The following is a 14,046-nucleotide window of genomic DNA, read 5'->3' on the forward strand; positions in this document are numbered from 1 at the left end:
ACTAGGCCTATTCAGTATCCAGTGAGATGCCTAGATTTGGGAGATAGCCAATGTTGCTATTGTTGGTTGTGCTGCCTGCTTCGGTGGACTTGTGTGTGGGAGCTGGATTTAAGCAACTGAATGGGGTTGGTTGGCTGGCTGGCTGGCTGGCTGGCTGGTTGGTTGGCTGCTTGCCTCAATCCCAGCTCAATCACCATCACCACCATCTTGTGTATGTCACCTCCCTTGCATCCCCCCCCCCTCCCCCTTTCTGCTGTCTATCCAAGGGAACATGTATGTGGAGACTTGATCATTCTCTCTCCTCTTTAGATGCTTTGGTTGTATGATCAGCTCTCATTTGTCATCAGTAAGGATTATAGAAGTTTTGGGGGAATGCTAGATACTACCTGGATTTGAGTCATTCACATACTCACAGAGAGCATGCATCCCTCATTGTAATTGCTGCAGCCCTAGTATAAACCAGGTCCAATTCCTAGCTGTGGCTGCAGTCTAGGAACTTCTGCTACATACACTGCTATTTTTAATATTAAAAAGTACCAATATAAGAACGAATGGAGTAATTTTTTGCAAAGAAATATATATATATATATATATATATGCACATTAGTGTTCAAGCCTACTTTGTGACTTTGGTGGTCTTTTTACAGCTTGGAATTGCTTGACATGATCTATGTTACCAGAACTGGTAGCACTTATGTGAAACAGATAGTGTGCATATGGTAGACATGGATGGCCCTCCCATCTATCTTGTCCTCATCCCTATAGCATAAATGAGGGATTATGCCTTTTCAGGCTCCTCTTTTATTGCTACTATTATTATGATGATGATGATTGTTCTAAACCACACAGTGACAAGATTTGTGCAGTGAATTGTATGGATTTTTTGAAATGTACAGAAGGCACATTAGTATGCATGTGAAGATTCAGTGCCATTTCCATTTGATCCTTTTAAAGGGAGGAGCACCATGCACCTATGAAAAGGTTTGACACTTGGAACATACACTCCCAAAACGAAATACTAAAAGTAAAAAAGAAGTGAAGGGAAAAAGGTAAAACTTTGGTGATCCTATTTTGTGAAACATATACCACCATTTTGAAAGTATGGGGAACAAGATTTGTGTTGGCTTGTACAGATGAAAGGGCACTTGTACAGATGAAAGGGCACATGCACAGGAAGGGAGTGGCCTACAATGAGGGAAAAAAGAGAGATTGAGAGAGACAACTGTAAGCCTAGTTTATGGAAAGACAAAGCACCATGTTTCAAGATGGAAAACATGTACTTCAGGGCTACTAGAAGTTGTGAGCATTTAGGAGACATTCAGATCGTGAAGTTCTATTTCTTCCCTGGTGGTGCTATACACGTGTACTTGTTGTGTGCATGGAGGAGCCATTTCCGGTGAAGAGCATCACTGTTGAATAATAAGCTAACAGCCATCAAAGTCAGCATGCTTGGATTGGCAAGATTGGAGTGTATGAGCTGGCAAGAGCTTGCAGAGGAGGCAATTCATTCAATCACACCAGTAAGCAATATCTGGAAAAAGACCAAGATTCAACCCACAGGTTGGCTGGCCTCACACTCCATTTCTCCCTTTTTGCAAAATCAGGCTTTGATCTTGTCGTATCTGCTGGGGCCTGCTGCTGCCCTTGGACATATGGCCCCACACCAAATGGCAGTGTCAGACTTCCAAGTTACTCCATATGCACATCAAAAATGGCCAGCCCTCATGACGGCCATAATTTCAATGGATTTTTATCATTGCTTGTTGTTTTAATTGACTCATTTACTCCAGCAGTTAAGTCCCGTTAAGGTATTGCTTCCCATTCATGATAGCTGCCAGAGATCACTGTGGGATCAGACGACTTGCAATTAAAGTGTGTCGTGAGCAACATGGAAAGTAGATCATGGAGCCCATCGATTTGGCTGCAACAAGGGCATGGAAAAAGGAAACCAGGCACATGTATCTGTGGATCATCTGCCAACACTTGGCTGGCAGGATCCTCAAAACAAGGGTGGCAAGGCAGTGTCCAAAATATGGAAGCTAAGAAGCAAAGCAAAGAAAAAAGGCTGGATAGAGTTATGGCACACTTGGGGGGGGGGGAGAGGCTGATTCAACTAAGCAAATGGAGGGAGAGTCCCCACCCCCCATGTTTCCCATGTCCAGAGAACCTTCTTGTGTGAACTAGGAGCAACCAACAAGGCTGTATTCGGGAAAAAAATTATACCAGGGCTGTGGTGGGGGAGAGAGACATGAAGGGTGAGGGGTAGTAAAGACAATAAAGAGTAGAATGGTGCTGCTGCAGAGTGATTGAATTCAAATCTGGTTTGACTTGCAGGGGGGGGGATGATGCCAAAGGGGGTGTAGTCCAGACAACAGGGTGCCCTTGCAAGGCACGGTGCCAAATGGAAAGCAGCAGCAGGAGCTTTCTGCCAACTAATGCAACACTATGTTGATTGGCTCCCCAGTCTATAAGGATCTTGTAGAAGACCCTCCCTTCTCCCCACCCTTCCCCATCTTCTTTTATTGCAACTGTGGCCCCCCTCACCCTCTTAACTGCCTGAATCCAATGTTGTTCTGACCCCCTCCCCTCCTCTCTTCAGTTGCTGATGGGTTTTGGTGGAGTGGGATTAAGGTAGACAACCCATTTCCAATAACTTTAACATTTTAGGATACTTGTAGTAAGTGTAAAAATGAAATAAAATATTCCCATGTAGGGAAATGGAAACGAGGAGGATTCCAAGTGTTTTTATACAATTTGGCCCAAAAATATAATTTATATAAATGTTTTAGTTGAAGATTCTCTTTAACCCATTTTTGACATATGGGCCAACTTAATTTGGATCATAGGCCAACCTAATTTTGACAAGTGGTGGGTTACAAAATTGAGAATCCAACTTTTTTTAAAACAAAGAAGTGTGGCACCTAATTATACTTCTATTCCACCTCAACCAATCAACAATTGCCACCTATTGATAATTCATGCATACCCATTGTGAGTACAATAAATTTTATTTATTGCTCAAAACTTAACATTATTTAAACCAATCTTTACCTATTCTAATCAATGTTAATGTTAGACCTAGTTACTAAACTATTAAAATTAGATAGACCTGTATGTTGGAAATGAGGGTAGTCGACAATGGATTGGCTACCTTATACCCTAAATTCCTTCCCCCACATGACCATGGTATGTTTGTGTATGTAAATAACTTTGTAATTTCTACATTTTGAAACATGTTTATTCAGTCAATTTTGATATTTTACTAATTATATATATAACAGGTTTATGAAAACTTAGCTGACAACTGTACTGCCCAATGACCACTTTGTTGAACAGACCATTGAAAACCATGGAACATCATGAGTTTAATCATTGCATCCCACTATTAGATTTTACCCTAATTTTGAAAAAATGTATTAAAAATAAAAAGAATGGAGAAAGTCAAACTGCCATACAATTTTGAAGAGAAAGAAAATAAGATTTGAACACCCAGAGATGAGTGATTTTCATTTGGCACATGAAGTTTGATACCCTAGAAGACACAGGGAATTGTAGACAATCAAAATGATTGCCATGAGTTTGAGCTGCACACCCTGATTTAATCTATGGGGTCAAATGGTGAGCATCTCTTTGTCTCTCTTTTGTCACCTTGCATGTGTATGTGAGTGTGTGTGATGGATGTTGTGAGCAGAAGCTGCTTGCCTACCCATGCTGGTGCAATGGAGATTATGTGTTTAGGTGGTGAGAAGAAACCCCTGCCCCACTAAAGGGATGATCTCTTTCACACAACCTCACACACAATCCATTGTATTGGATTGGGATTAGCTGTGCCATGTTTGCCACCCTCCTATTCTCAAACAATGTGATGCAGCCTTGTGGTGAGTAGGGATTGGTTCCAGGCCCTCTTCTAATTTTGCAAATCTTGGAACATGGAGAAAGGCTGCCATAAAAAGAAGGAAAATGTTCATGTAAATGTATTTATGAATTGGTTTGCATGCCAATAGGGATTTTTGTTGGGTAGCTTATAGGTGGCATGAACCCCCATGCTGGAAACATGCACTATGGGGCTGTTTTGACTGGCCTTGTCTGATTGTTTGGGTTCCTGTTAACCCCTTTTGGGATGAAGGTTTCAATCCCCAGATCCCCTCTTACCCAACCCATGATGCTGTTTCTTGCTTTCTCTTATTACCAGTACTAATGAGAAAGAAAAACTATGAAAAAGAAGCAAAAGACCCATCAGTAAGAATAGTTTCAAAATAAAATAAAATAAGAGACACAGAAAAGAGATTTATTTGATGCCCTGAACCGACTGACACACTCTCATGCCAGGATTTTGTACTTTGCCAAGAGAACTCAGGTTGAAGCTTTTCCACATGTACTATACTGGTGGCTGCTTGTTTACTACAATGAAAATTTCCTAGCTTCAGAACAAGAGAAAATAGGTACAATACAATGGACTGCAATTATTTAGAACTAATAAAAAAAATGATATCACCCCATGAAAATTTTATTTTGAAAACCTGATAGATGATAATAATAAAAAAAAAATAGAGAAGGAAAAGTAAAATCATAATGAATGTGCTCAGTGTACTTCTCTACCTACATGTGAAACCCCTTGATGAGGCTGGAACACCTAAAGCTGGAGAAACAACAGTGAGTTCAGGAGTAAAGTGAAAGAAAACAGGAGAGACGTACCTCTAATTTTTACAGTGACAGAAATGCATCCATCCTGATAAGATTATGACACCTTACCGGCGTGAGTATTGCCACAATCAAACAGAGTGTGTGTTTGTGTGCGTGGGTGCAGTTGTCTCTGTTCACAGCATTGTAAAAATTACCATCCCAGGAGGCTTTTCCAATGATAAAGCCTGCAACCTATATTGCTAAGGGCGCTGTTAAACTGGCTACTGAAGACGATTCAATATATACAAGCAATCCAAGCAGTGACTTAGGATGTTCCTGATCAAATCGACCTACAAAATTCTTGAGCTAACCTATTTCTTTGTCTTTTTTTTTCTTTGAGACTCCCATGCTAATTTTCTGAAAGAAACTTTTTGTCTTCCTTCCATTGCACTGATTCCCCCTGCCTCAAGCATGCAAACTGTTTCCAAATGACAAAATCATACAGCAACATCAGCAGAAATTACAATTCGGTTTATGTAGAACTAGCCAAGATTATTTGCTTCTCTAGTCACCTTAAAAATTTCTACTTACTCTTTGATTATGGCCCCAGTTTAAGTTACATATACAATTAAGAGAATGAATTTTTGAGACATAAGAACATGTAAAGAATCAATCATAAAATTCATGATTTGAGCATTTAAGTTTATAAACTTTCTATGTTCATTAAACGTCGATTACACCTCTTTAACAACTATTCTCTTAAAAAAATTCCGACATCATCACACGTAAAGTATCAACTTTTATTTTGCATAAAACTCTAGGTCACATTACAGACCAAACAAATGCAATCTAAGGTGAAAAATTCATTTTCTCATTGAAAGAGAAGCTGGAACTAAAACCTCAATGCCTTGGGACCTAAACAGTTGGAATCAAACTTTCAAAAATTGTATTTCACTAAATTAAGTAGGAGTTGTTATGCACCAAAACCAAAGGTTGTTGTGGCTAAGAAAGTGTATCATCTCATGGATTTCTTGGGGTATATGTTATTTTTCTTCTTTTTCCAAGCCTCAACTCTCGACCTATGCAAGCTGATGTACATCAAGATGCTGATACCAAAAAAAATAAAAAATAAAATAAAAATCATTTCCTGATGAATCGTTCATCCCCACTGCCGCTGAACCGATTGCAATCGGGCCAGCATTCATGCGCACATCGCCACGCCTGGGCTGCTCTAAGCAACGGTGATCAGTTTCTGGCATCAAAAGAGTTAGTTGCTCCACACAAGCCGATGGTAACATCCTTAATTAATGAATCCGATCTGACCTCAATTTGGGGGGGTTAGAACTTCTCACACTAGCATTGAAGTTAGTGTATGAGCAGGATCCAAAACTTAGACATCGAATAAAATTTAACCTATCTTCTCAAAATTGAGCCCTGATGATTTTGCAAAACTAAACGGGAGTAGTGTATTGTCGTGAGAGGCTGTTAGCCCTAACCTTAGGACTGGGAATGTGTCGTCGAAGGTCATTCACAGCATTTCCAGGCTTGACGTTTATCAGTTCATCGGGGACCCGCGCAACTTCTGCTACGGAACTTTCCTCATAAAAACCCCAGATTCGAGATTTCTTTTGAAAACACTGATGTCATCCTGCTCCCTGCTACGCAACCGATGAAACCTCAACAAAGAGACGGAAACGAACATCATTCAAAGCAAGAAGTTCAAGAAATTTCTCCCTATTTTTATTCTGTAAAAAAATGATAAATCATTACTTGGAAACGATTTTCATGTTCTTGAAGAGCCCATGTGTGCACTCCTCCATCATCACTAAGACCATCCAAGAATCCGAGTTTCACATGTACACAACACAATTCAATCATAAGCTGAGACGCCACCATTGGATGTAACAATGTAGATCACTTACCTCACAGCCTGAACAACCGCAACAGCAATGAATGTCAATTCAAAGAATCTCAGCCTGAGAATAAACCTCCTCAATTTAACTGATTGGTGCCGATATTGTTCAGGGAATAGTGTCCAGTGATGCAGCCTCGACAACCCTGCCTTGATCCACCCAAAAATAGGATCTCAAGGTGGGGGCAAACCATAGCCTGCAAAAGCAAATTGAATGATGGCCATTTATTTCTGTGCAATAAAGACTAAAGTTTCCATGCATCACTGAACACGTTCATTTGAACCTTCTCAATGTAAAGCAAATTCGGTACACAAGCAAAACGAGAGAGGTATAGTATCTGGCAGTTGTCTAAAAGGAGTCGCTCCTAACATCGTAAGTTTGCCAAAATCGCTGACAGGCCATCCCCTTAAATAATGAGGATCCAGCCAGATCCAGCTTCCTAGTGGTGCACATATGGGTTCGAATGGTGGTCCAGGCAGCCCAAGTCCAAGAGACTCCCTGCCATTGGAAAGTTAAGCACGGATACCTATTAGTATGTGCATAACAATGCAAATGTGCTTTGACATAAGTAACATAAAGTTGGCTAGTGCTCTGTTCAAGAACAGTTGACACAATGGTCAAAATCTAAATCAGAACTAAACCAGGAATATCGATAATGCAATTGGAAAAACCATCTCCTCAGTTGTAAGAACCGAATGCAGCGCGATAAAAAGCACGAATTGATTGGGTGCGGTGTGCATCTTAGATAGGGTTTGGGATCGTGACTAGGAAGGCAATGCCAACCGAGCTGAACCACAAAACTTAAAACACAATCGACCCATTAAATGTGTTTCTACATAAACGTGAAGAGATTTGTGCAACATGCAATGTTAAAAAGTACAGAGTTGGGGGAATCCAAAGTTCAATTACTTCTAGACAAAAAGTAAGAGCAGTAAAGCCTTCGGCAGATTCATGCCAAATAACTAAACTTTACAAAGACAATTCTGGTTCTTCAGTTGCTGCTTTCTGTAAATTTGAAACATGAAAAAACCAAACATAGGCTGCGAAATTGAAGCGGCAAGTCTGGTTACCTGTGCTACGATGCGACTTCGCAAATTTGCTGCGGGTATCTCATCAAATTGTCGAGTTTGCAAACGGAGACGAGGTGGTGTAGTGCGAACAAGGCCTCAGAAAATTCGACACGCGCACAACGTGGACACAACATCAACAGGATTTTCAGGTAGCCAATATTGAGTCAAGTACAACAGCAGAAAGGTCTGTAGCGATTACACTGTTCTCCGACATCTCTTTTTCCATCAAAATCTCGTCTTCGTCCCGCAGATGGCTCCATCAACCCAACTGAACTCCCCGCAACGCCACCCCAAGCACCGAATCTGTGGCGAATCCACTACTCACTTGTGAACGCAGAGCCCTGCCACCTCTAATTTCCAAAGGAGGTCTCTCCCTTAGAAAGCAACCTTTCATTCAACGCAGAACCCAATTCAGCAGAAACCATAAGTAAGACAGGATGATGAACTCTGCAAAGCAGGATTCAGAGGACTTGGCAACCAGAGAGGGCACGGGATGATTGTCTTTCTTTCATGTTTTTCATGAGAGAGTGTGGAGAAATGCGTGTTTGGAGAAATGTCAAAGAATTTGGAGAGCAATGTAAGATGTCTACAATTAGTGCATCAATTAGAGGATGTAATTTTTGCAGTGGGTTTGTATTTTTTAATTGTCATCTCATGTAAATGTTTGCACTCTAGGCTTGGTTAAGACAGTTTGTGGTTCTTTCATTTCCTGCTACTGTTTGCTTGAGGTGTGCTTATTTCTTGGATGTGAAGCAATTGGTGGGATTTGAGGCAATATTCTAGAAGTTGGAGCTGTTGTGGCGCGTAAGCCTCAATTTCTATGCCAAGGCTTGTGGTTATATGTTGCAGAGAGCACTGAACAACGTGTTAATTATGGATGAGCGCTAAAAGTGTTGGTCGTTAAATTTTGCTCTTGATGGATAGACAACTGTGATGCTACCTGCAAAATAATATCGATGGAGGTGGCAATTACATCTTACTTTGTTTTGTAGTCAAAGCACTCTACCATGATTCCCGTACAAGGTGCGTCTTTGAAGGTAAATCATCTCTTATCACTTTGTTTACGTTTGTGGCTTATAGAGTGGTGAGAATTGCTTAATAAATTTTTAAAATTTTGAGTTTATATAGTGCAAATAGATGTACATGAAGAGAGCTTCAAGTAGGTTGTCAAATAGGTTCGTTTTAGGTAGGTGCATAGGCATAGAGGATTTTAATTTCATCTTTATGCCTCAAAGAATTTGTAGATCTTATCATACAAAATCTATATGCAGCACATTGCATAGTTTATAAAACATTTTCTATATATAGTACTGTTTGTAAAACATATATCTTATATTATAGAATCTTTGCTTTGTATTATTTAATTTATTGCATTCATCATAATCAGGTGTAAATTTAGATTATTATGTTTTTATAATTATTCAAATAATTATTTGAATATAAAAAACAATTCTTTGAAGATATAAGTGATAATTTAAAGGTTATTAAGGTCATGGCTTAAATTAGGAGATTATATTTGGAATTGATAGTGAATCAACTTTATTAAAAATTGACATGACATTAATTTAGATCATCTAATTAGATGGATATTACAAAAGCAAAAGGTTGGAATGGTGGCATTTTTTGATTTTAATTGAATCATCTTTCTTTTACTTTAAGCTTAGGTCTTTATATTATTAAATTGATATAACATTTTTTATTTTATATTATATATGGAAGATTAGTATATATTAATTAATACTATAAAATAATTTAGAATAAGATAAATTAATTCATAATATTAATTAAATTTTCATTGAAGTAATATATTTTAGCATAATAAATTATTGATGGTCTAATGTTGATATCTAATAATATTTGAGTTTGCAAAAAATAGGTGTATAATTTTATTAATTTAAAATATTTTAAATAATATAATAAATTTATTTTTAAAAAATAAATTAAAAATATTTTTGAAGTTAATAGAATTGCTTATAAAATTTATATTAGAATAATTTTTTAAAGTTCTTGAATTATTTTTTGTACTATTGAATTAAATATTTTTTGAATTTTTTCATTAATATAATAATTTAAAATCTTGATTATTACAATAAAATTATGATAATTTAAAGATAAAAAATAAGTAATAAAAAATTTAGTGAATATATTTTATTTTAAGGATAATTTGCTTAAGAGATCAAGGATTCGGGCCTCACCAAGATTTACAAATAGTGTATAAGAGTGTATTAGAGAAGCCACAAGACCTTAGTCTTATTATCTTACCTACATCTAAGGTGCTACAATACATATGGAATGTATGCACATTTCTTCATACAAGTATTAGACCAACTATTGGTACTCTATTTTATACTAGTAAAATTATTATTTTTTGAAATTTTGACTTTAACATGGTGTTTAAAAAAATAAAATTAGCCTAGAAATATCACAAGGCCTTCAAATCTTATTTAATTTCTTCATAATGGCCTCTTAAAGTGGTAAAGGTCATTTTTATCAAAATATTAAATAATTATTCTAATTTTTTTTTAAAATTTATAAATAAATTTTATTTATTTTAAAAATATTTATATTTTATCTATAATTCTAATATCAATTAATTATTTTTTATCTTAATAATTTACTTGTAATAATAGGATTAATTTAAATCAACTATTTTTTTATATATAAATAATTTTAAAAAATAAAGATTTTTTCATGCTCTTTTATTTATGAACTAATATTGGTAGATTTATTTTTATTTAAATATTATGTTTAGATAAAGTGCTAATGTAGACATTGGTCTCAATAATTAAACTCTAATCTTTTCAATTAAAAGAATTTTAATGACTTTGAAGAGTATATAAATGTACTTCAATTTCTGAAACATATAAGTGCCACTTGAAATAGAAAAGATTTAAAAAAAATTCAAACTTAGAAGTATCATGAGATTTAAAAGACTTATTTTAAACATCATATATAAAAAGATTTGATGATGTAATTAAATAAAATTAATTAAGAAAGGTTGAATCAATAGTCAATGTTGGTTTAATTGCTGAAAGATGAAATTGCTTTGGCTTTAAAAGAATTGTTTATTATTAATTATAAGCTCCATCTACTTCTTTTAATATAAGATAAGAGTATCTTAATAATGCATTTTGAATATATATATATATATATATATATATATATTTGCCAATAAGTAATATTAAATATAAGTCTTGAAAGAGACATATTTCAACATATTTAGCGATAATTCAATGTACATACTTACATAAAATACTTAGGATTCTTATAATCTATAGAAATAGTTATTAGAATAAAAATGATTCATAGTTAATAGTTCCATTCTTAAAATAAATCCACTATTGTAAGAAGTACTTTGTTATATATTTTATAATTGATTTTGGCTACTAAAACTTTTCTTAAACAGAAAGTTACAAAATAAAGTTTTTCATTTGATTTTATTTGTGATAATACTATGTTTAAGATAAAATTTAATATATTTATTTTTATAAAAAATACCTTAAAATATTCAATTCAATACAAAATTTTTACTAGAATAAAAGTTAACTTTAATTTAATTTAATTTAATTTTTTAGCTTCTTTGTTTTGTTTAAGTTTGCTTTTAGAAGTTAAACATGTAAGTGGTATTGCAACTTAAAAAAAAATCTTGATAAAAATCCAATAATAATTAGTGTATTTAAAAAAATGAAATTTCAAATTTTTTTAATTGTTCTTGCAGTTTTAAAATCTATAATAAAATGAATTGTATTATGATCTATTATAAAGCTATCATTTGAAATGATATATATTAAAAAAATCAACTTTATTTGTACAAAACACACACTTTTTTTTTTATCTTGGCATATAATCTTGCATCTCTAAGTTTTTGTAATATACAACATACATAAAATTTATACTCTTTTATATTTTTAAAATATATGAGAATATTGTCTAGATAAAAAATAATAAAATTATCTAAAAATTATTTAAAAACATCATTCATTAGATGTTAAATAGTAGTTGGAGTATTTATAAGTTTAATAGGTAAAATGTTATATTCAAAATATCTACACCTTGTTTGAAACATAGTCTTTTATTCTTTTTTATTTTTATGTATATCAAGTTGTATATTCTTTATAGATCTATTTTAATATAGATCATGGCTTAGTTCAATTGATTAAAAAGTCTAAACATCAAAAATAGAAAGTATCTATTTAAATAGAAATCTTCTTAAGTTTTTAATAATCCATACACATCTATAGTGATTGATCTTTTTTCTTCACAAATAAAATAGAATCTCATATTAAAGATTTTTAATGGTGTATAAAATTCTTGAATAAATTCTTATCAATATATTTTTTGAGTGAAGCCAAAATATTTTGTGATAAACTATAAATTGGTCTAATTGGTGCTTTAGCTTCTTTTTTAAGATCAATTGAGAAGTCATTAGAAAGATGTTGTGGAAGTATGTTTGTATTCTTTTTCTAAAAAATGTCTTGATAATCCTTATATTAGATTAGAATACTGCTTAAAGTCTTTTATAAATCAAAAATAATTATGATATATATAACAAATAAAATTAATTCTTTTACAAAAATATTATGTTGTAATACAAATATAAGCTAAAATAAAAAAATATAAATTATATTTAGAAAGACATAAATAAAAAACAAGAAGATAGCAAATACATTTATTGTTATTATCATCTATTAATTTGAACTAATTTATACTTATAATAACTTTGTAAAAACTTTGCAAAATTAAGGTTTTTTTGAGATGATTTTTGTTTTTGTAAAATAAAAAGAATTTATATTTTGAAGCATTTTATAAAATTTGTCACATCTAAATATGAAAATTTGTAGATTTATAATTGTAATTATGTTTATTTTATTTTTTAAAAGTTTGAATTTGATCAAATGGTAAAATTGAAGGATGCTAAAACTCAAGTAAGTTGGAGTCTTGGAAATTGGATATTTGAAGGCTAATGAGATTTTTTAAGATTTGCAACAATCCATTGGTTGGACTTAAGAAATTTGACACAATAGTAGTAGACTTGGTTTTCAATAGTTGCACAAAATTTGAAAAAAATAAAAAAAATTATAATAAGAGATATCAATATTATGAGATTGGCATCAAGGTTGGAGAAAGAGGTAGGCCAACATCCAAGCAAATTGTGAGGTTTTTCTCTCTTTTGGTAAGTTTGGTTCTCTAAAAATTATTATTTTGTGCTTGTCATCAACTGCTAGATTTTCCACCTTCCAATAACTTTATTTCTATTTTCCTTTTCTTTTTGTCATAGACTTTACAACAACAATAAGAGAGGAATTGCCCAAAATAATATTACAAATAATGATACGAGAGGTGCAGGATACGGCAAGCCGGGGAAGAAAGAATACTGGACAGGAGGAGCAGGAGCAGGATTGATACAAATCTGTAGCACAAGCACATCACCTTCAACGATGCTGCGCTAACATCCCTTGTCTTCGAGCAGAGTCTGAAATTGCTGCCAGGTCAAGCCCTTCCCTCCCCTGATGAGGAGCACTTTGGTCGGGTTGAAAGGCCCTCGGATGCGGTCTATGCCTCGGATGGTGGCTGTTGCAGGCAGCACCAGCTCCGCAGGATCGTCGGGGGTTGGTCTCATTAGAGACGACGAAAATCCCTGCACCAACACTCAACTATCGATTAACGAAACTCCGCCATTGGAAATACGACACGTCACCTTCACAATTCACCCCAACTTTGACACCGTAGTTCAGTTTTCAGCTCCTTTGAGGGTTGCCCTTGCTATGGCGGTTGATCATGCATTTGGTGTAATGTATTACCTCCCTTTCGTACTCTACCCTAGTTCTCAGAACTCGGCTTGCGACTAGGCAGGCAAACTACCTCGCAGTTGAGGCACTGCGAGCTGAATTAAATTCACTTCGGCAAACTTTCTGACTCGACATTGCCAATTCCATGCAACAATTTGCCGTCGACTGGGATCACTAGTCCCGACACACACACACAGCAATATGACACCTTCTACAACCATTCTGCCTGGCCCTCACGATAAGGGTGAAGGAATGCGATTAGTACCTTGAAGATGATCACCTGGTCTTCCTCCCCATCCACTACCGCGTGCACTCGAAGAACCTCGTTAGGCACTCTCTCCGTGTACCGCTCCATCCGTGTGACATCAAATTGAACGTCCTCGTTCTGCACATCCCCTTCCTTCACGGCGTTGTCGCCGTTGCTAGCTCTCGGCAGACGCTTCTCCCTGCAGACGGGCCTCCACGCCGCACCACCTCCAAATTGAGAAAGAGAAGATCGAGAGCGGAATGCAGAGATGCAAACAAGGAGAGCAGGAGGGGAAGGAAGAGGAGAAGGAGGAGAGGGCGAGGGTGGAGCAACAGGAAGTGCACCGCGGAGGAGGAGGAGTGAGGACGCCATGGCCACGCCGCGATTGCAATTGAAAGAAAGGC

The 14,046-nt window shown here is 35.4% G+C and overlaps 1 protein-coding gene and 1 long non-coding RNA gene across 16 annotated transcripts; one reads left to right on the top strand and one right to left on the bottom strand.

Annotated features, from left to right (window-relative positions):
- The first annotated feature begins 790 nt into the window (after nt 1-790).
- LOC112293110 (uncharacterized) lies at nt 791-9,271 on the top strand. 15 transcript variants are annotated; one of them, XR_012219165.2, is made up of 5 exons: nt 803-2,991; nt 3,337-3,878; nt 4,330-4,442; nt 4,808-8,183; nt 8,456-9,270. It is a non-coding gene; the product is annotated as an uncharacterized LOC112293110 (long non-coding RNA). The 15 variants fall into 15 exon arrangements; XR_012219161.2 differs by adding an exon at nt 3,104-3,186 and having other exon boundaries at nt 801-2,991; nt 3,337-8,183; nt 8,456-9,271; XR_012219160.2 differs by adding an exon at nt 3,108-3,186 and having other exon boundaries at nt 802-2,991; nt 3,337-8,183; nt 8,456-9,271.
- A 3,474-nt stretch (nt 9,272-12,745) lies between these two features.
- On the bottom strand, nt 12,746-14,046 carry LOC112293250 (uncharacterized). Its single transcript, XM_024542469.3, has 2 exons — nt 13,661-14,046; nt 12,746-13,244 (listed from the first exon to the last, which is right to left on the bottom strand). Exons 1-2 carry the CDS (start codon nt 14,012-14,014, stop codon nt 13,053-13,055), a joined length of 546 nt encoding a protein of 181 aa, XP_024398237.1. The 5' UTR covers nt 14,015-14,046; the 3' UTR covers nt 12,746-13,052.

The sequence above is a fragment of the Physcomitrium patens genome, chromosome 16, assembly GCF_059467195.1.
Source record: "Physcomitrium patens ecotype Gransden chromosome 16, ASM5946719v1, whole genome shotgun sequence".
Lineage (NCBI taxonomy): Eukaryota > Viridiplantae > Streptophyta > Bryopsida > Funariales > Funariaceae > Physcomitrium > Physcomitrium patens.

Coding starts and splice junctions, on each gene's coding strand:
- LOC112293250 (XM_024542469.3), bottom strand. CDS start 14,014: ATGGCGTCCTCACTCCTCCTCCTCCGCGGTGCACTTCCTGTTGCTCCA. Junction 13,245..13,660: donor ACCAGGTGATCATCTTCAAG/GTACTAATCGCA, acceptor GTGTTGGTGCAG/GGATTTTCGTCGTCTCTAAT.